Here is a 23,728-nt window from a genome sequence, read left to right on the forward strand (position 1 = left end):
TCCCTTCCTGCTTTCCGCAGGAATCGCTCCCTACGCGACTCCCTTGTCCATTCACCACCCCCCCCACCCCCCATCCCTTCCCACCGATCTCCCTCCTGGCACTTATCCTTGCAAGTGGAACAAGTGCTACACCTGCCCTTACACTTCAGGCCCATTCAGGGCCCCAGACAGTCCTTCCAGGTGAGGTGACCCTTCACTTGTGAGTCGGCTGGTGTGGTATACTGCGTCTGGTGCTCCCATTGTGGCCTTTTATATATTGGTGAGTCCTGATACAGACTGGGAGACCGTTTCGCTGAACACCTACGCTCTGTTTGCCAGAGAAAGCAGGATCTCCCAGTGGCCACACATTTTAATTCCACGTCCCATTCCCATTCTGATATGTCTATCCATGGCCTCCTCTACTGTCAAGGTGAAGCCACACTCAGGTTGGAGGAACAACAGCTTATATACCGAAAAATACAAACACACCGCTGGGAGAACTCAGCAGGTCAGGCAGCATCTGTGAGAAAATAGTAGCCAACGTTTCGGGCCCTTCATCAGGAATGGGGGGGAGGAGAGGAAGCCCAGTAATAGAGATAGGGGAAGGGGTAGGGCCTAGAGGCGCCAGGTGGAAAGCCAGTCAGAGGAAAGATGAAAGGGGAGGGGGAGGGGATAAGCATGAAAGAACTGTATTGGATAACAGACCCCACCAGTTCCCCAGTACCACCACATCCCTCTGGTTGGCGGAGCTTGTTCTAACTCTCAATAACTTCTCCTTTGGTTCTTCCCACTTTCTCCAGATAAAGGGTGTAGCCATGGGCACTCGCATGGGCCCCAGCTATGCCTGCCTCTTTGTGGAACAGTCTATGCTCCAAATCTATACCGGTACCACTCCCCAACTTTTCCTCCGCTACATCGACGACTACATTGGTGCTGCTTCCTGCACCCATGCTGAGCTCGTCAATTTCATCAACTTTGCCTTTAATTTTCACCCAGCCCTTAAATTCACTTGGTCCATCTCGGACACTTCTCTCCCCTTCCTTGATCTCTCGGTCTCCATCTCTGGAGACAGACTGTCTACTGACACCTTCTACAAACTCACTGACTCCGATAAACATATTGGCTATACCTCTTCCCACCCTGCCCAATGCAAAAGTGCCTTTCCCTATTCCCAGTTCCTCCATCTCCACCGCATCTGCTCCCAGGAGGAGGCTTTCCATTCCAGGTCTTCTCAAATGTCCTCTTTCTTTCAGGATCGTGGTTTCCCTTCTGGCGTCATCAAAGATGCCCTCACCCGCATCTCCTCCACTCAGCCCTCAACCCATCCTCCCGTCACTACAACAGGACTTCCCCTTGTCCTCACCTACCACCCCAACAGCCTCTGGATCCAACATATTATCCTCTGCAACTTCCGCCACCTTCAACAGGACCCACCACCGAGCACATCTTTCCCTCCCTACCCCTCTCAGCTTTTCACAGGGATCATTCCCTCGGCGACTACCTGGTCCACATATCCCTCCCCACAGATCTCCCACCTGGCACTTATCACTGCAAACACAAATGCTACACCTTTCCCCACACCTCCCCCCTTACCACCATTCTGGGCCCTAGACAGCCCTTCCAGGTGAGGCAACACTTCACCTGTGAGTCTGCTGGAGTCGTCTATTGCATCCGGTGCTCCCGGTGAGGCCTCCTCTACATTGGCGAGACCCGACGCAGATTGGGGGACCGCTTCGTCGAGCACCTCCTCTCCATCCGTCACTATAGACAGGACCTCCTGGTTGCCACCCACTTCAACTCTCCTTCACATTCCCATTTGGATATGTCCATACATGGCCTCGTCTACTGCCATGATGAGGCCAAACTCAGGTTGGAGGAGCAACACCTCATCTACCGTCTGGGTTGCCTCCAGCCTGGGGGTATGAACATTGAATTCTCCAGTTTCCGGTAATTCCCTCCCCATCCCCCTTCCCCTATCCCAGGTCCCTCTCTGCCTCTCTCCCCTTTCAACTTTCTGCTTCTTTATCTCTACAGTTCTTTCATGCTTATCCCCTCCCCCTCCACCCTTTATCTTTCCTCTGATTGGTTTTCAACCTGGCGCCTCTAGGCCTTACCCACTTCCCTATCTCTATTACTGGGCTTCGGTCCTCTCTTCCCCCCCATTCCTGATGAAGGGTCTCAGCCTGAAACGTTGGCTACTCTTTTCTCACGGATGCTGCCTGACCTACTGAGTTCTTCCAGCGGTGTGTACGTATTCTTTGATCCACAGCATCTGCAGTTGTATTTTTGTACCTTATATACCGGCTGGGTAGCCTCCAACCTGATGGCATGAACATTGACTTCTCTAACTTCCGTTAATGCCTCTCCTCCCCTTCTTACCCCATCCCTGATATATTTAGTTTTTTTTCCCTTCCCCTTTTTTTACTTTCTCTCTGCCCATCTCTCTGCCTGTTCTCCATCTCCCTCTGGAGCACCCCTTCCCCTTTCTTGCTCCCTAGGCCTTCTGTCCCATTATCCTTTCCCTTCTCTAGCTCTGTGTCCCTTTTGCCAATCACCTTTCTGGCTCTCAGTTTCACCCCACCCCCTCTGGTCTTCTCCTATAATTTTGCATTTCCCCCTCCCCCTCCTAATTTCAAATCTCTTACTATCTTTCCCTTCAGTTAGTCCTGACGAAGGGTCTCGGCCTGAAGCGTCGACAGCACTTCTCCCTATAGATGCTGCCTGGCCTGCTGTGTTCTACCAGCATTTTGTGTGTGTTGCTTGAATTTCCAGCATCTGCAGATTTCCTCGTGTTTGCCAGAGATACTTGAAACCTTGTTGGTGACAGGAGAGGTACTAGAGACCTGAAGATTACATCAAATTGCCTGTTTAATGAAAAGGCTCTAAAAACAAACCAGGGAATAATAGGCAACTGAGTGAGAAATCACTTGGAAGGTGATTGGAAGGTTTTCGAATGGACCAGACATTTAAGTAATTTGGATAAACATGAACTGATTAGGAATTATCTGTATGGTTTTGTGCATGGTAGGTCAACCTAGCCAAACTTGCAGAGTTTTTTGAAGAAGTTATCAAGAAGGTGGGTGAATGCTTTGCAGTGGCTGTTGTCCTTTTGCAAGGCACATGACAAGGTGGTGCTTGGGAGGTTGGTCAAGAAGGTTCAGTTGCTCAGCATTCAAAATGAGGTAATAAATGTGATGAGATATTCACTTTGTGGAAGAAGCCATAGGACCTTAAGATATAGGAGTAGAATTAGGTCATTTGGCCCATTGAGTCTGCTCCTCCATTTTATTAAGACGGATCTAATTTTCCCCAAACTCCAAACTCCTGCCTGCTCCCCATGTCCCTTCGTGCTCAGGCCAATCAAGAATCTATCAACATCTACCTTAAATATACATAAAGGCCTGCCCTCCACAGCTGCCTGTGACACAGAGTTCCACAGATTGACCACTCTGGCAAAAGAAATTCCTCCTCACTTGTGTTCTAAAAGGACGCCCCTCTATTCTGAGGCTCTGACCTCAGGTGTTAGACTCTCGCACTTTAGGAAACATCCTTACCACATCCACTCTGTCAAAGCCTTTCACCTTCGATAGGTTTTAATGAGGTCACCTCTCATTCTTCTGCATTCCAGTAAATAGAGGCCCAGAACCATTAAACGCCTTTCATAGGACAAGCCATACTATCCTGAAATCATTTTTGTGAAGCTCCTTTGAACCCTCTCCAGTTTTAGCACATCCTCTCTAATATATAGGGCCCAAACAGCGCACAATATTGCACTTGAAATGAATGCTAACACCGCATTTGTCTTCCTCATCACAGTCTCACCTGTAAATTAATCTTCTCAGAATCCTGCAGAAGGACTTCTGGCTCCCTTTGCGCCTCAGTTTTTTGTATTTTCTTTCTGTTTAGAAAATAATTAATTCTTTCATTTCTTCTAGCAACATGCATGACCATACTCTTCCCAACACTGTCTCCCATCTGCCATTTCATTTCCCATTCTCCTAATCTGTCTAAGTTCTTCTGTAGCCTCTCTACTTCCTCAAAACTACCTGCCTCTCCACTTATCTTCAAGTCAAGTCAAGTCGCTTTTATTGTCATTTCAACCATAACTGCTGGTACAGCACACAGTAAAAACGAAACAACGTTCCTCCAGGACCATGGTGCGACATGAAATAAAGAAAAACTACACTAGACTATGTGAAACGACAGAGAACTACATTAGACTTCAGACCTACATGGGACTTCATAAAGTGCACAAAACAGTGCAAGACAGTACAATAATTAATAAACAAGAGAATAGACACAGTAATGGGCAAATTACAATATAGTAATAAATGATGTAAATGTAAATGTAAACAATGTAAACAATGCAAACTTTGAAACAAAGCCATCAATTCCATATTCCAAATCAATTACATATAAAATAAAAAGAATTAGTCTCATCTCAGAGCCCTGAAGAACACCAAGTCACAGGCAGGAAGACAGTGTACAGTCGATGTATCAGGCTGAGACCCTTTACCAGGACTGATTGAATAAAGGCTCCTTTTTTTCACCACTCTTTGCCTCCTGTTAATAAGCCACTGCTTTATCTATGCTAGAATTTTTCCTGTCATACCATGGGCTTGTAGCTTGTTAAACAACCTCATGTACGGTACTTTGTCAAGAGCCTTCTGAAGATCCAAATACACAATATCCACCAATTCTGCTTTGTCTATCCTGCCTGTTATTTAATTACAACAGATTTGTCATGTAAGATTTTTCCTTGAGGAAACCATGCTGACTATGGCCTATTTTATCATCTGCCTCCAAATACCCTGGAACCTCACTCTTAAAATCAACTCCAACATCTTCTCAACCAATGAGGTCAAACTAACTGGCCTATAGTTTCTTTTCATCTATCTACCCCACTTCTTGTAAAGTGGAGTGACATTTGCAATTTTCCAGTCTTCCACAACCATTCTAGAATCAAGTGATTATTGAAAGATCATTACAAGTGCCTGCACAATCTCTTCAGCCTCTGCTTTCAGGGAACTTGGGTGTACACTACCTGGTCCAGGTGACTTATCCATCTTCAGTCCTTTCAGTTTCCCAAGAACCTTCTCTCCAAGAGTAGTGACTTCATACACTTCATGACCCCTGACACTTGGAACTTTCACCATGCTCGTGTCTTCCACTGTGATGCAAAATACATATTTAGTTTGTCATGTCTGCCATTTCATTGTCCCCCATTACTACCTTTCTAGTATTGTTTTCCAGGCATCCAGTATTTGATCTTCCTTCTCTTTTACACTTTATGTATCTGAAGAAATTTTTAGTATCCTCTTTAATATTATTGGCTAGCTTAATTTCGTATTCCATCTATACCTTCATAATGACATTTTTTGCTGCCTTATGATGACATTTAAAAGTTCCCAATCCCTTAACTTCCCACTAATTTTTGCTCTATTATACACCTTCTCTTTGGCTTTTATTCTGGCCTTGGCTTCTCTTGTTAGCCATGCTTGTGTCATCTTTTTGTTAGAGTACTTCTTCTTCTTTGGGATGTATATATCCTGTACCTTCCGAATTGCTTCCAGAAATTCCAGTCATTGCTGCTCTGCCGTCATCCCTGTCAGTGTTATTTTCCAATCAATTCTGGCCAACCTTTCTCTCATATCTCTTGTAATTCCCTTTATTCTAATGTAATGCTCATACATCTGACTTTAGCTTTTCCTTTTCAAATTTCAGGGTGTATTTCATCATATTCTAATCACTTGCTCAACCACGAGCTGATCTAAAATGCCATCTTATTGGCACTTTAGAAATTCTCCTTCGTGGAATCCAGTAACAACCTGATTTTCCCAATTGACCTGCATATTGAAGTCCCCCATGACTATTGTAACATTGCCCTATTTTACTGACAGAGCAACGCTGCACCCTTTGCCTTCCTGCCTATCCTTTTCATACAATTTCAATACTTGGGTTATAACTCCCAGCTAAAATATTTCACCAATGATTCAGTGATGCCTACAACATCATAGCTGCCAATCTGCAACTGTGCTACAAGTTCATCTACCTTATTCCAGATACAGTGCACATTAAAATACAACTCTTTCAAACCTGTGTTCACTCTTTTTGATTTTGTCCGCCTTTTACGTTGCAACTCATCCCTTTGACTGCAATTTTGCCCTATTATCAGCCTCACTACGCATTGCCTCTGTTTGTGAACCAGCTACCTCATCTTCAGCACTATGATCTTCCTTTCATATGATATTTCTTGCTTTGAAATATACACAGCTCAAGAAACTAGTCACACCATGATCAATCTTTTGATTCCTAGGATTGTCTGAGGTCTTACCAACAGCTGCCTCCACAACCTTTCCACTAATTGTTCTGGCACTCCGGTTCCCATCCCCTTGCAGATCTAGTTTAAAGACCATTGTGCAGCATTAACAAACCTTCCCACTAGGATTTGAGTCCCCCTCCAGTTCAGATGCAATCTGTCCATTCTGTACAGGTCTCCCCTTCCCTGGGAGAGAGCCCAATGATCCAAAATCTTTTGCTCTCCTTCCTACACCAACTCCTTAGCCATGTATTAAAATGTATAATCTTGTTAGTTTTGGCCTCTCTAGCACGTGGCATGGGTAGCAATCCTGAGATCTCAACTTTGGCGGTCCTGCCCTTTAACGTTTCCCCTAACTGACTGAACTTCCTGTGCAGAACCTCATCACTCATCCGACCTGTGTACTTGGTACCTACACGAACCATGATTTCTGGCTGATCACTCTCCCATTTAAGAAAGATGACCAATACATCCTGGGCCCTGGCACCAGGAGGCAACATACTATTCAGGAATCTCATTCACACCCACAGAACCTCTTGTGCGTTCCCCTAACTAACAAATCCTCTTCAACACAGCAAGCCTCTTCTCCCCCCTTCCCTTCTGAGTCACAGAGGCAGAGACTCACACATCGTGTTTTTCCTCTCTCAGGTCAACCCTCCCAACAGAATCCAAAGTGATATACCTGTTATTGAGGGGTTGGCCACAGAGATACAGTGCAATGGCTCCTTAACCCCTTCCCCTGCCTGACTGTCACCCAGTTTCCTGTGTCCTGCACCTTGAGTGTAACTACCTCTCTATATGTTCTAACTATCACACCCTCAGCCTTCCAAATGATCTGGACTTCATCCAGTTCAGCTCCAGCTCATTAATGCCATTTGTTAGAAGCTGCATCTGGATGCTCTTCTCGCCATTGTAGACCCCAGGGACACTGGACCTCCCCTGTCTTCCCCCATCCACCAAGAGGAGCATTTCACTATCCTGCCTGACATCTCTACTGTCCAAGCTGAGCAGATATAAAGAAGACAATGAAAAAATGTGATCTGTTCTTTCCTTTGCTTTCTCTTCACTGGCACCTCAGGAACAGCACCCTGACCTTGCCCACTCAGACCCTGCCTACTCAGACCCTGCCCACTCAGACCCTGCCCACTCAGACCCTGCCTACTCAGACCCTGCCCACTCAGACCCTGCCCACTCTGACCCTGCCCATGCTAGCCCTGCCCACTCTGACAGGCTCCCATGCTGACCCTGCCCACTCAGACCCTACCCATTCTGGTCCTGCCCACTCTGACCCTGCCCACTCAGACAAGCTCCCACTCTGAACCTGCCTACTCAGACAAGCTCCCACTCTGACCCTGCCCACTCAGACCCTGCCCACTCTGACCCTGCCCACTCAGAACCTGCCCACTCTGACCCTGCCCACTCAGACCCTACCCACTCTGGTCCTTCCCACTCTGACCCTGCCCACTCAGACAGGCTCCCACTCTGACCCTGCCCACTCAGACAAGCTCCCACTCTGACCCTGCCCACTCAGACCCTGCCCACTCTGACCCTGCCCACTCAGACCCTACCCACTCTGGTCCTTCCCACTCTGACCCTGCCCACTCAGACAGGCTCCCACTCTGACCCTGCCCATTCAGACATGCTCCCTCTCTGACCCTGCCCATTCAGACAAGCTCCCACTCTGACCCTGCCCACTCAGACCCTACCCACTCTGATCCTGCCCACTCAGAACCTACCCACTCTGACCCTGCCCACTCAGACCCTGCCCACTCTGACCCTGCCCACTCAGACCCTACCCACTCTGGTCCTTCCCACTCTGACCCTGCCCACTCAGACGCTACCCACTGAGGCAGGCTCCCACTCTGACCCTACCCACTCTGACTCTACCCACTCAGACAGGCTCCCATGCTGAACCTGCCCACTCAGACCAGCGCCCACTCAGACCCTGCCCACTTAGACCGGTGCCCACTCTCACCCTGCCCACTCTGACCCTGCCCACTCAGACCGGCAGCCGCTGCAACGACAGCCACTGTACTTCCCCTGCCTTCCTTTAAATTGCTCTTACTAATCAATCCCAAACACCAAATGATTGCTGGTTAAAGCTCTTATACTCTACACTATTCTCTTTTATCCTCGAGCTGCAGACTTGAGTAAAGTCCCCTCCAATCCAAACTTCCAATGTCCAAACTGGCTGCTGATCAAAGCCAGGGAGTGGTAGCAGATGGTTGCCTCTCTGACTGGAGGCCTGTGACATGTGGTGTGTAGCAGGGATCTGAGCTGGTTCCTTTGTTGTTTACCATCTGTGTCAATGATCTGGATGATAAACTGGATCAGCAAATTTGACACCAAGAGGGATCTGCATCAGCTGGAAAGATAGGCTGAAAACCGACAAACGGAATTTTGTGCAGACAAGTGCAAGGGGTAAATACAAACAGACTTTTTCCACTGGGGTTGGGTGGAACTACAACTGGACGTCATAAGTTAAAGGTGAAAAGTGAAAAGTTTAAGGGCTATGTAGGGGGAAACTTCTTCACTAGAATTGTGAGAGTGTGGAATGAGTTGCCAGCATTGGAACTCAATTTCAAAATTTAAGAGAAGTTTGGATGGGTGAATGGATGGTAGGGGTATGAAAGGCTATGGTCCTGTGTGGAGCAGGCCAATGGGTGAAGGCAGCTTAAATGGTTTCAGCATGGACTCGATGGGCCAAAGGGCCTGTTTCTCTGTTGTTCATCTTTAAATAAAATGGTTTACTCTTATTTTTAATAGGAGATTCTAATTCCAGAATTTCCTTCAAAATTCAAAGTAAATTTATTTTCCAAGTACATATCTGTCCCCATAACAGCCCTGAAATTCACTTTCAAGTGTCCATTCACAAAAAAATACTGTGTTGAATTGATGACAAACCACAGACAACAAGATGGACAAACAACCAAAGTCCAAAAGACAACAAACAGTGGAAATAAAATAAGAGAAGGAAAGAAAGAAAATAACATTATTAATAAGAAAGCAATAAAATTTGAGAACATGATTTGTAGAGTCCTTGTAATGTGTCTATATATTATGGATTTTGAGTCATGTTCAAAGGAACATGTTGCCTGTCAAAATCCTTCTCTCTTCTAAAAAGAACATCGCCTTCTGTACCCACAGTCAAAGATGTATCAGTTAGGAAATTACCCTGTGATTAGGTGAGGGTTCAATAGGTGGGCTGCTGAGTGTCATGGTTGAGGGGTCAAAAGGGCCTATTCCATACTGTATGTCAGTTTTTAAAAAACTCCACGTGTGAACTGTTCTGAGCCAATCTATTATGAAGTATAACCTTGCAGGGAAATATTTAGCAAATGTCATTCAGATTTATTTATCAATGCACATTAAATATACATTAACAACCAACACACCCAAGGATGTGCTGGGGCAGCCCGCAAGTGTCACCACATATTCAAAGCCAACAGAACCAACACACAATGTTCAACAGAACTCCATTCAAGTTCAAGTTTGTTGTCATCTGACTGCACGTGGTTACAACTAAATGAAATAATGTTCCTCTGGACCACCGTCACCCACAACACATTTATCATTCAGCACATAAAACTGAAATATTACCATCAGTACATGAATAAAATATCATTCAGAATGCATGTAGTTTGCTCTACATGTAGTACATGTAGTGTGCTGTTCTGCACAAATAAACAATAAACAGCTCACTGTCCTGGTGATGAGACCTCAGTGGTGACAGGGTATCCATTAGTCTCACAGCCTGAGGGAAGAAGCTGTTACCCAGACTGACAGTCCCAGTCCTGATGCTCCTGTACCTCCTTCCTGACAGTAGAAAGTCAAAGAGATTGTGGGATGGGTGGTGAGGAACCTCAATAATCTTTTGGACCTCTCTCTCTGCAGTAGTTGAATTTGATCTTCAATCTTACGGGCTTTCAAACTCCAAGCTTGAATTAATGGAGATAAAGGGTGCTCAGGAAGTTTAATGGTCTGAGAGTGGACAAATCTCCTGGACCTGATGGAATGCACCCTAGGGTTCTGAAGGAAGTAGCTGGAGAGATTGTGGAGGCATTAACAATGATCTTTCAAGAATCCATAGATTCTGGCACTGTGCCTGATGACTGGAAAATTGCAAATGTTATTCCGCTATTTAAGAAGGGTGGGGAAACTATAAAGGCAGAAAGAAATCTATTTATCTGTTAGCTTGACATCAGTGGTTGGAAAGCTGTCGGAAGCAATTGCTAGGGATGAGATTACAGACTACTTGGAGGCATATAGAAGTATAAAAGAACCTACAGCACAATCATGCCCTTCGGCCTATGAAATTGTGCTGAACACGTCCTTACCTTAGAAATTACTGGGGTTACCCATAACCCTCTATTTTTCTAAGCTCTGTGTACATATCCAAAAGACTCTTAAAAGACACTATTGTATCCACCTCCACCACCATTGCCAGCAGCCCATTCCACGCACTCACCACATTCTGTGTTAAAAAAAAACTTACCCCATGACAAGATAGGCCAAAGTCAGCATGGATTCCTGAAAGGAAAATACTGTCTGACAGACCTACTACAATTCTTTCAGGAAATTACAAGCAGGGTAAACAAAGGAGATGTAGTAGATGTAGTATACTTGGATTTTCAGAAGACTTTTGACAAGGTGTCGTGCATGAGGCTGCTTAGTAAGGTAAGAGCCCATGGAATTACAGGGAAGTTATGAGCATGGGTGGGGCATTGGCTAGTTGGCAGAAAACAGAGTTGGATAAAAGGACCCTACTCTAGCTGTGTGCTAGAGTAACTTCCACAGGGTTCGGTGTTGCTTTTTACAATGTATGTCAATGATTTGGACTATGGTATTAAGGGGTTTGGGGCTAAATTTGCTGATGATACAAAGATAGGTGGAGGAGCGGGTAGTGCTGAGGAAACAGAGAGCCTGCAAAGAAGCTTAGATAGTTTAGGGGAATGAGCAAAGAAGTGGCAAATGAAATATAATGATGCCAAGTGTATGGTCATATACTTTGATGGAAGAAATAAATGGGTAGCCTATTAATTTAGATTAGGAGAGAATTCAAAATGCAGAGATGCAAAAGGACATGTGAGACCTTGTGCAAGATAATTCTATCTCCTTTACAACAGCATTGGAGAGAGATAGGAACGGACAAGTTAGAGAAGCATTTAATTGGAGTAAGGGGAATTATGAGGCTATCAGGCAGGGAATTGGAAGATTAAAATGGGAACAGATATAATCAGAGAAAAGTGCGGAAGAAATGTGGCAAATGTTCAGGGGATATTTGTGTGAATTTCTACAGAGGTACATTCCAATGAGACAGGGAAGTTCTGGTAGGGTAGAAGAACCGTGGTGTACAAAGACTGTAATAAATCAAGTCAAGAAGAAAAGAAAAGGTTACAAAAGTTCAGAGAGCTACGTAATGTTAGAGATCTAGAAGATTATAAGTCTAACAGGAAGGAGCTTAAATAAGAAATTAGGAGAACCAGAAGGGATCATGAGAAGGCCTTGGCAGGCAGAATAAAGGAAAACCCCAAGGCATTCTACAAGTATATGAAGAGCAAGAGGATAAGAAATGAAAGAATAGGACCTATCAAGTATGACAGTGGGAAAGTGTGTATGGAACCAGAGGAGATAGCAGAGATACTTAATGAATACTTTACTTCAGTATTCACTATGGAAAAGGATCTTGGTGATTGTCATGATGACTTACCGCAGACTAAAAAGCTTTAGTATGCAGATATTAAGAAAGAGGATGTGCTGGAGCTTTTGGAGAGCATTAAGTTGGGTAAGTCACTGGGACCAGATGAGATGTACCCCAGTCTCCTGTGGGAGGCAAGGGAGGAGATTGCTGAGCCTCTGATGATGATCTTTGCATCATCAGTGGGGATAGGAGAGGTTCTGGAAGATTGGAGGGTTGTGGATGCTGGGGAGTAGAGATAGCCCAGGAAATTATAAACCAGTGAGTCTTTCCTCAGTGGTTGGTAAGTTGATAGAGAAAATCCTGAGAGGCAGGATGAACATTTAGAAAGGTATACTATGATTAAGAATGAAGATGTGACTAAACACATTGATGAAGAAAGAGTAGTAGATGTAGTGTATATGGATTTCTGCAAAGCATTTTGTAAGGTACCCCATGCAAGGCTTACTGAGAAAGTAAGGAGGCATGGGATCCAAGGGGACAATGCTTTGTGGATCCAGAACTGGCTTGCCCACAGAAGGCAAGTGGTGGTTGTAGACAGGTCATATTCTGCATGGAGGTCGCTGACCAGTAGTGTGCCTCAGGGATCTGTTCTGGGACCCTTACTCTTTGTGATTTTTATAAATGACCTGGATGAGGAAGTGAAGGGATGGGTTAATAAGTTTGCTGATGACACAAAGGTTGGAGGTGTTGTGGATAATGTGGAGGGCTGTCAGAGGTTACAGCGGGACATTGATAGGAAGCAAAATTGTGCTGAGAAGTGGCAGATGGAGTTTAACCCAGATAAGTGGTTCATTTTGCTAGGTCAAATATGATGGCAGAATATAGTATTAATGATAAGACTCTTGGCAATGTGGAGGATCAGAGGGATCTTGGGGTCCAAGCCCATAGGATGCTCAAAGCAGCTGTGCAAGTTTACTCTGTGGTTAAGAAGGTATACGGTGTATTGGCCTTCATCAATCGTGGAATTGAATTTAGGAGCCGAGAGGTAATGTTGCAGCTATATAGGACCCTGGTCAGACCCCACTTGGAGTACTGTGCTCAGTTCTAGTTGCCTCAGTACAGGAAGGATGAGGATGTGGAAGACATAGAAAGAGTGCAGAGGACATTTACAAGTATGTTGGCTGGATTAGGAAGCATGCCTTATGAAAACAGGTTGAGTGAACTCGGCCTTTTTTCCTTGGAGCGACGGAGGATGAGAGGTGAACTAAGATGATGAGAGGCATTGATTCTGTGGATAGTCAGAGGCTTTTTCCCAGGGCTGAAATGGTTGCCACAAGAGGGCACAGGTTTAAGGTGCTGGGGAGTAGGTACAGAGGAGATGTCAAGGGTAAGATTTTTACACAGAGAGTAGTGAGTTCATGGAATGGGGTGCCAGCAACAGTGGTGGAGGCAGATACGATAGGGTCTTTTAACAGACTTTTGGATAGGTACATGGAGCTTAGAAAAATAGAGGGCTATGGTTAAGCCTAGTAATTTCTAAGGGAGGGACACGTTTGGCTCAACTTTGTGGGCCAAAAGGCCTGTAATGTGCTGTATGTTTTCCATGTTTTTATATTACTAAGACACACTAAAGCTTAACCTCCAGGTTGAGTCAGTTGTGAAGAAGGTGAATGCAATGTTGGCACTCATTTCGACAGGTATAGAATATAAGAGCAGGGATGTGATATAGAGAATTTACTTTAGTCAGAGAGTGGCTAATCTGTGTAATTTGCTGCCACGAGTGGCTGTGGAGACCAAGTCATTGGGTGTATTTAAGGCAGAGATAGACAGGTTCTTGATTAGCCAGGGCATCAAAGGGTATGGGGTGAAGTCAGGGGAGTGAGGATGACTGGAAGAATTAGATCAGCCCATGATTGAATGGCGGAGCAGACTCAATGACTGAATGCCCTATTTCTGCTCCTATATCTTATGGCCTTATGGTCTCTGTCAAACAAATTTCCTCTTTACCTCTGCTCTAAAAGGTCTCTGTCTCCTCTAGTTCTGGATACTCCCACCAGAGGCAACGTCTTCTCCACGTCAACCCTAACGGTGGGTCTAATGGCCTACTTCTTCTCCTATATCTTATGGCCTTATAACTTCACTTGCCCTATCACTGAATTGTTCTCAAAAGCTATGGACTCACTTTCGAGGACTCTTCGCCTCATGTTCTAATTTACACATTGGTTGTTTGTCCATCCTGTTGGGTGAGGTCTTTCATTGACTCAGTTGTGTTTCTTTGTATTTTCTGTGAATGCCCACAAAAATGAATCTCATGGTCGTATGTGGTGACATAAATGTACTTTGATAATAAATTTACCTTGAACTTTGAACTATTGACTCACCAACTTTGGCCTCATCTTGCCCTTCCCTATTATATCAAGCAACTGTAAGGGCCCAACTCGAACACTCAATGTCCTGACCAATAAGGCAGGTGTACCAAATCCTTCTTCACCATCATATCTACCTGAGTCACCACCTTCTGGGAATTGTGTACTTGTACCCTTAGGTCTTTCTGTTCTCCAACACACCCTGCAATTTACTCTGGACATTAGCAAGGCATTTGGAATGGTCCTGAATGAGAGGCTGGTCTGGAAAGTGAAGTCAAATGGGCTGCAAAGCGAACTTCCCAGTTGGATCCAACATTGGCTTGGTGATGGGAGGCAGAGGGTTGTGGTGGGAGATGCTTTACTGATTGGAGGTTGCAAGGTGATCAGTGATGTACCATCGAGACTGGTGTTGGAAGGATTATTGTGATTTTGATTGATGTAAAATGTCAGAAACTTTCTCGTCCCATGCTAATGGCTTCAAAAGCAAGAGTGCATGGGTTCAGTATGAGGAGAAGGAGTTTTGAATGTGATCTGAACATTTAGTACACTTAGAAATCTGGTTAATATCTGCAGATCTCTGCCTGAGATGGTTTTGGAATCAGATACAATCTGTAAGTTTTAGAGACATTTAAACAGGCGCTCAAATAGATAAGACAGAGAGGGATACGGAACAAATGGAATTCAGTCGATGGGGAAAAGGTCAGCATGGCTGTATTTCTCTGCTGTACAACTAGATGACCGTATGAGATGGAAGGGAGTTGTTGGATTTCAATGCTTTAATCCAAAGTTCCTTTGGAATTCAGGAATGAGGCCCAAAACCTGTTGCTTCAAGATTGGTTTATTAAGACCTAATGGAACAAAGAAAATTGGAAATAAACCTGCATAATAATCTGCCCATCACCCACTCCTTCTCCCTCTGGTTCCCCAGCCTTTATTCATAGTCTGCTGCCGTTTCCTATCAGATTCCTTCTTCTTCTTCAGTCCCTTGCCCCTTCCACCATCACTTCCCAGCTTCTCACATCATCCTTTAACCCCTCCCCGCACCTCCACCACTACCTCTCTCACCCTCCCCTCTAACCTGGACTCACATATCACCTGCCAACTTGTGTTCCTCCACCTCCCTTCTACTCTTTTTATTCTGGCTTCTGCTCTCTTCCTTCCCAGCCCTGATGAAGAGTTCATGATCCAAAATATTGACTGTTTATTCCCATCCATAGATGCTGCCTGATCCACTGAATTCCTCCAGGATTGTGTGTGTGTTGCTTCAAACTAATTGCATCGTCAGTATCTCTGGTGTCTAAGATCCCTGAGGTTACAACAGAGACTGTGTCTTTAGTAGCCAAATGTAGCAATGTCCTGTGGGATGGGTCAGATATAAACCAGGGGGTAAGTGGTTTGTTTCAGTACTGTAAACGACTGTGTTCTTCTGTTCCAGTCAGAGCAACCAGAGATGTTTTATGCTGATATTCAGTTCCACTGGCAGAAGACAGCTCCAAAAATTGAAGTCACCGAGGAAACAACCGAATATGCCGTGGTCAAACGCGTCCAGTGACTAAAAATAATTCTTCAGCAGCAGCCAGTTATTAAATATGTGTGTGCTTCTTTCTGGTAAAAATCAGCACATGGGACTCCGGAATGTCACACCTCTCTCATTCCACCAACTACAACGTGATCCCACAATCACCACGTCCTCCCCTCCCCACCCCTTTCTGCTTTCCACAGGGTCTACAACTTCCTGGTCTGTCCATCTCTCCTCACCCATTTCTTCCCATTTCCAGGGACTTTCCCCTGCAGCTGCAGGAGATTAAACCCTCTCACAAATTCACAGTCAAACAGCAAGGATAAAGGCCGTTTTAAATATCATTAATGTACCTGCCTCACCCACTTGCTCTGGCAGTTCATTTCATATACTGGCCACTCTTTGGATAGGAGCATTTGATAGGGAGTGTGAGCATATCCCCACTATACCACTTCCCCCTCCCCACCACCCACCTGGCTACGACAACCTTAAAGGAACCCAGGAAAATAGATATCATTTGCTAACTTTATAGATCATTTTGTTAATTAAATACAGACAACCCCCATGTTACGGGAGATGGTGGAGGGGTGTGGGGAGTTAGCATTCATTGAAGACCGAACACATTGCAATTTCCTGTAACGTGAAACCTTGTTGACAGCCGATCCTATAAGAAAGTGGGTGAGGCTTCAGCTCAATTACTGCTGTAATGTTCGGGCAGGTGGGGCTCGCCAGCCTTGGACAGCAACCTGCCTGGGCCAAGGAAAACTCTGATTTTAAATCTCCGCTGCCTTGCGGCCATACCCACCCATGGGAAAGGTTTTGGGAGTAAACCTTGAGGAAGAAATCCGGAACTCGGTTACCTAAGCCAGTCTGATGTTGTTTACAAATTTACGACACTGGTGCCAAGCTGTATTGGCGCTTGCCCTTCCCTTGGACTACGTCAGTGACGTGGACGGGGGAGCCCGCTGCATGGGCGACAGCCGGTTCTTCAAATCTTCGCGCCCAGGATTGCGTCCTGGAGAGGTCACGATCCACCAGAGGCACAATCCCCTGGGAACGACGCTGCCTACTAATGAGGCATGTATCCTGCTTGTAGAAAAAGAGTTTACTCCCTCAATTTGTATTGTGTAAAAATTGCAATTTATTAATTTTGACAAGAAAAGCTGTGTGCAGCTTACTTTCAATTATTGATATTGCTTTCTAAGTAACTTAATAAAATTATTTTATTAACAGCAAAAAGGGAGCACGACATCTCGAAGACTGAGGGAGGAGCAGTGCCCCAACCTCCTTTATACAGCGGTCTGTGGGGGGAGCTACAGCAGCAGTCAGCAGAGGGGCGTGGCCAGACAGGTATACATGGTTTACCACAGAGGTGGAGGTTTGGAAAGGGTAGAGAAGCAGTTCAGCAGAATGAGAGTTCAATTTGGTATCACGGTGAACAGCATGGCTTGTCCCTGTGCTGTGTTCATCTGTGTTCAATTGTCTGTGAAAAGGTGGTGGTGACTAGAACTCTTGTGTTTCTGCAGTCATCCTGATGGTTCAGAGATCTACCGGGGTCGAATACAGGAGTAAACGTAAAGGGATCATACCGATACAAGGTTTCACAGCCAGCTTTTACCTGAAGGAATGGTCAGCAATGGAAAATGTAGAGCCTATACAGTCAAAAGCAAGAGGAAATTATCATTGCCAGCAGAGAAAAAGTGGAACAACACATGCACTATAGAGAGATGCTGTTGCGATTGGGAGGTGACGGGGTGATGGGGATAACAGACTCTACCATGACGGCTATGATGAATGGCCTCCTCTGCCACACTCTCGCTGCTGATTGGGCCCAGGATGGACTTCCATGACGGGACACTGTGACTGCCATCGCTGCCCCCAACAGATCCATATTAACCTATTTTAGACCTCAAGACATAAAAGCAGAATTAGTCCATTCAGCCCATCGAGTCCGTTCCGCCATTTCATCATGGCTGATCCCAGATCCCATTCAACCCCATACACCTGCCCTCTCACCATATCCTTTGATGTTCCAACTAATCATGAATCTATCATTTTTTTGCTTTAAATATACCCACGGTCTTGGCCTCCACCACGGTCTGTGGCAGAGCATTCCATAGATTCACTACTCTCTGGCTAAAAGAATTCTTCTGTACTTCTATTTTGAAAGGTTAACCCTCAATTTTGAAGCTGTGCCCTCTAGTGCTGGATACCCGCATCATAGGAAACATCCTCTCCACGTCCACCCTATCTAGTCCTTTCAGCATTCGGTTGGTATCAATGAGATCCCCACATATTCTTCTAAATTCCAGTGAGTACAGGCCCAAAGCTGCCAAATGCTCTTCATATGCCAGCCACTTCAATGCCAGAATCATTCTCACAAAACCTCCTCTGGATGATCTCCAATGATAATACATGCTTTCCAAGATAAGGGGCCCAAAACTGTTACTAACTCTTACCAACATAGCCCAATCACCACCTATGCCTTCCTCGCAAACACGATGAAATCTGCAGATGCTGCAAATTCAAGGAACACACACAAAATGCTGGTGGAACACAGCAGGCCAGGCAGAATCTACAGGAAGAAGTACAGTCAAAGTTTCAGGCCGAGACCCTTCGTCAGGACTAACTGAAAGAAGAGATAATAAGAGATTTGAAAGTGGGAGGGGGAGGGGGAGAACCGAAATGATAGGAGAAGACAAGAGGGGGTGGGATGAAGCTAAGAGCTCGAAAGTTGATTGGCAAAAGGGATACACAGCTGGAGAAAGGAAAGAATCATGGGACAGGAGGCCTAGGGAGAAAGAAATGGGGAGGGGAGCACCAGAGGGAGATGGAGTGAGGCAAGGACTGATTGTGAGAGGGACAGAGAGAGATAGAAAAAAGAGAGAAAAGAAAAAAGGGGAAAAATAATAATAAATATAAATAAATAAATAAATAAATAAATAGATAGATAGATAGATAGATAAATGAATAAATATTAAATAAATAAATAAATAAATATTAATTAAATAAATAAATAACTACATAAATAGATAAATAAGGCATAGGGTAAGATGGTGAGGAGGCATTAACGGAAGTTAGAGAAATCAGTGTTCATGCCATCAGGTTGGAGGATACCCAGATGGAATATCAGGTGTTGCTCCTCCAACCTGAGTGTGGCTTCATCTCGACAGTAGAGGTGGCATTGGATAGACATATCAGAATGGGAATTGGATGTGGGATTAAAATGTGTGGCCACTGGGAGATCCTGCTTTCTCTGGTGGACAGAGCGTAGGTGTTCAGCGAAATGCTCTCCCAGTCTGTGTCAGGTTTCAGCAAAATGGATATGGCTATGTCTATCCATGGCCGTCCCATTCTGATATGTCACAGAACCAGGACTTGTGATATACACCACTGCTCCCTTGGCTTCACATGACCCTGATGGGGGAGAGGGCAAAGCAGGTGCTACACCGTACCCAAGGGTGACCTGTAGGTAGTGGAGGGGAGGAGTGCCTTTTCACCTCCTTTGATGGAGATGTATCTCCAATCCAACACCAACAGCAAACTGTAGATTTGTATAATTACAACATCAAAATAACATTTGCACAAGTACATGGAGAGGAATGTTTTGACAATAGACAATAGACAATAGGTGCAGAAGTAGACCAGTCGGCCCCTCGAGTCTGCACCTCAGTCTGAGATCATGGCTGATCATTCACTATCAATACCCAGTCCCTGCCTTGTCCCCATATCCCTTGATTCCCCTATCCATCAGATATCTATCTAGCTCCTTCTTGAAAGCATCCAGAGAATTGGCCTCCACCGTCTTCCGAGGCAGTGCATTCCACACCTCCACAACTCTCTGGGAGAAGAAGTTTTTCCTCAACTCTGTTTTAAATAACTGACCTCTTATTCTCAATCCATGCCCTCTGGTACTGGAGGGTTTTGGAGGGTTATCGGCCAAATTCAGGCCAGTGGGATCCATGCAGATAGGGGCATCCTTGTCAGTATGGACTAGATGGGCTGAATGTTCACCGATTCGCTGTATTACTCTGTGAATCTATTTGTTCTGCTGTCAGTGTGATCAGGCTCAGAGAGTCTGAAGACTGACACTGTGAGTGCTGATGTGTAAAAGTCAAAACTACAATAATACATCAAGCAGGAGCATGTAGTGGAACATCAGCACTAACCACTGAGATATTTCTACTTGCTGCTCCTCGTCTCAATGACCGGTGAGGCATTTTTGGGTCTATGAGCTCCGGGGACAAATGATCACAGGACAGAAATGCACCCTGATGATTGGGATGATGGACTGATACTGCCCTCTGGTGGTGGTTGTGCTACATGACAAACACTTCTCTTCCACCAGGCAGCATCACGGGGAGAGAAACAGTCGACGTTTTGGGCCAAAACCCTTTGGCAGGACTGGAGGAATAACGTTGAGGAGTAGATTTGAAAGATGGGGGGGGAGGGGAGAGAGAAACACCAGTTGATAGGTAAAATTTGGTGGGGGAGGGATGATACAAAGAGCTGGGAACTTGATTGGTGAAAGAGACAGAAGGCCATGGAAGAAAGAAAAAAGCATGGGGGAGGAGCGCCAGAGGGAGGCATTTGGTGGGCAAGGAGATAAAGTGAGAGAGGAAAAAGGGGATAAGATATGGTGAGGCGTGGGGAGACATTACTGAAAGTTTGAGAAATCACTGTTGTGGACCTCCCATACAGAATATAAGGCGTTGTTCCTCCAACCCAAGAGTGGTCCTATAACGACAAAGGAGGAGGCCATGGAATACATATTGGAATGGGAATGGATGTGGAATTAAAATGGGTGGCAACAGGGAGACCCCACTTGTTCTGGCAGACAAAGCGTAGATGCTCAGTGAAGCGGTCTCCCAATATGCATTGAGATTTCCACTGAGGTTGGGTGAAACTGGAACTAGAGGTCATGGGTTAAGGCTGAAAGGTGAAATGTTAAAGGGGAACATGAGGGGGAACTTCTTCACTCAGAGGGTGGTGAGAGTGTGGTATGGCTTCAATTTGAGAATTGAAGAGAAATTTGGATAGGAACGTGGCTGGGAGAGCTATTGGAAGGCTTTGGTCCAGGAGCAGCTTGATAGAAGATTAATAGCTCAGCAGAAGCTAGATGGGCTGAAAGGCCTGTTTCTGTGCTGTAGTTTTCTATGACCTATATCTTTTCGATGAAGTAATTTCAAAACACAGTGAGAGAGGGAAACCAACCAACGACCCAGCTGCTGGGATAATATGGAGTGACTGAACCCTTACATCAGTATGGATTATTCAGACAGTCACTGTACCTCCAGGAACACACAACTATGTGACATAGACAATGGCCATTTGGCCTATCGTACTTGTGTTTTCAGGATAGGGGATAGAAAAATAATCTTCCTCAATGTCCTGTAATAATGTGTCTAATCTTGTTCCAACTAATCTGAATCTCTGCTATTCAATTCCTTTAATGGAGGGATGTCCCTTTGGGTCAGAGATGAGGAGAGTTTATTTTTCAACCAGAGAGCAGTGCATCTGTGGAATTCATTGCCATAGACTGTCGTGGAGTCCAAATGATTGAGTATTTCAAAAGAAAAGGTTAATAGTTTCTTGATTAGTCAAGGTATTAAAGACTATAGGAAAAAGACAGGAGAATGGAATTGAGAGGGTTGATAAATCAGCCATGATGGAATGGCAGATCAGGTTCAATGGGCTGAATGGCTTAATTCTGCTCATATGTCTGAAAGTCATATGATCTAATAACAAGAGCATAAGCATTGTCACAGAAAAGCAACATCATCAGGGACCACTGCCACCTCACTGCCCAGGACATGCCCTCTTCTGACTACTGCCATCAGTTAGAAAGTACAAGAGCTTCAGGACTAACACCACCAGGATCAGGAACAGTTATTACCCTTCAACCATCAGGTTCTTGGTTAACTTCACTCATCCCATTATTGAAATGTTCCCACAACCTATGGACTCACTTTCAAGGACCATTCAATCCAGGTTCTTGATAGTTACTGCTTATTTATTTATTATTATTTATTCTTTCTTTTTGTATTTACACAGTTTGTTGTCTTTTGCACAAGGGTTGAATGCTCAAATTGGTGAGGTCTTTCATTGATTCTATTATGGTTATTATTCTATTAAGGATTTATTGAGTATGCCTGCAAGGAAATTAATCTCTGGATTGTATATGGTGATGTATCTGATATGTCTGATATGTATTTGATAATAAGTTTACTGTGAACTTTGAACAAGGAATATTGTAGTCTCGGTCTGTGAACCAATGTGGGATTTGACAGCTGCATGTACAAATAAAACTGTTCTTCCAGATGCTGAATCACTGTAGTTAAAGGAAAAGCAGACAGATTGTTGAAAGTTCAGAGAATTGTGAGATGTGGACAAAAAGGGAGATAAGGCCTGGGGTAGACCATCCGTGGTCATAATGAGGAGTGGGACAGTCTGAGGGGCTGAATGGCCTACCCCATTCTCCCACAGTCTAATGCACAACCTGGATTGACACTGGGTCCTGCACATTACCCGAACGGAAGGGAACGTGTTCAAACAGCACATCAGCTCAGAATCAGAGTTGGGAGTGGAGCTGAAACTAATTGTTACAAGTTGGACCAAGCTGAGACAGAACCTGCCTTTTCTCAGGAATGGCCCAAGCTCGAGGATAACTTGTCTTCACTCCAGCTTTGCGTTCCTCCTTCACCATCCCTTCTACCTGTATCACCACTTTCAGGGAATATACACCCCTTGTCGTTGGAGGTTGAATTAACGCCTTGCCCCAGTCATCATTCTTCAGCAATAATTCCACCTCATCAATTTCCATACTAATAGCATCACTTTTGATAGAATTGTTTTTTCTAACTGACATTAATTCACCTTGAGCCTGTGGTCATCTTTAATTCAATACTCACCAGAATTACATTTCTGAAAGTTTGTTCATTCTTTCTGAAACATCACACTAGCAGATAAAGATAAAGAGAACACATTTGATCAAGTCCTCACCACAGTGACAGGTGGGGCTCAGAAACTCTGCAGACTTCAGGAATGCCTGTCTCCCTCGCCCTGGGATCCCTGGGGCTACTGCACTCCAGTGTCCTTGTAACAGTCCCTCCTGTGTCCCACTTTGAGAGAGGCAAGTGTGTTCCAAATCCTCGTCTTTCAGACAGACATACATCACCTGCTGACATTCCCACCCAACATGGAACTTCACACAGTGGGTCTCAGCTGAAATCTTGCATTGATTCTTGTCAGGGTGCATATTAGGACCCGAGTTCAGGATCACACAGAGACTCGGAGGGGTTATTTATGAAAGAGAAAAAGCAAAAGAGTAGAACTTCCAATGTCTTAGATAACTTGGCTAGAACTTCACTAGGCAAGGATCAGGACAACAGAGCCAACATATGGTTAGCACTGCCTCTTGAAATACACTCCAGGGCACCAAAAAATCTGTTCCCTGACAAATAACAAGTTTACAAGTGACTTTTCTAATCAGAGACAAAAGCCAAAGGATACTTAGAAACATAGGATTGGATATGTGTAAAGTTCAGAGAATTAATTGGAAGTATTCAAGCACAATTACAACTTAAAACTAGAGAAGAACTAACAATAACACAGAACAAACCCGAACTGCAACAATTATAGTTAACTATTATTATAGTTAATAACGTGCAAGGAATACAAAAAAGATCAACAGCAAAAACTCTGAGCTCTCTGAATATTCTACCGATACCCAAGGTCGTGACAGAACTTCTCTCCAGCGGGCACCTGGAGGCTTAGCAGGTTACCGGGTGAAGGAGCAGTTTCTGGGGTACTGCAACTTTCTGTCTTTAATGGTGCTTTGCTGCACACTTGAGTGCTCAATAGGGAGGAGCCAATGTATTTTGCTACTGGAGGGGGATGTCGGT

The 23,728-nt window shown here is 44.8% G+C and overlaps 1 protein-coding gene across 1 annotated transcript in view; it reads left to right on the forward strand.

The window, feature by feature from the left end:
• LOC132402437 (uncharacterized) overlaps nucleotides 1–16,908 on the forward strand; it is a 36,489-nt gene extending 19,581 nt beyond the window's left edge. Inside the window, exon 5 of the mRNA XM_059985288.1 lies at nucleotides 15,741–16,908. Coding sequence (XP_059841271.1) covers nucleotides 15,741–15,857 — 117 coding nt within the window. The 3' untranslated portion in view covers nucleotides 15,858–16,908. The remainder of the gene's footprint in view (nucleotides 1–15,740) is intronic.
• Nucleotides 16,909–23,728: the final 6,820 nt, after the last annotated feature.

The sequence above is a fragment of the Hypanus sabinus genome, chromosome 12 (genome assembly GCF_030144855.1).
Source record: "Hypanus sabinus isolate sHypSab1 chromosome 12, sHypSab1.hap1, whole genome shotgun sequence".
NCBI classification, from domain to species: Eukaryota; Metazoa; Chordata; class Chondrichthyes; order Myliobatiformes; family Dasyatidae; genus Hypanus; species Hypanus sabinus.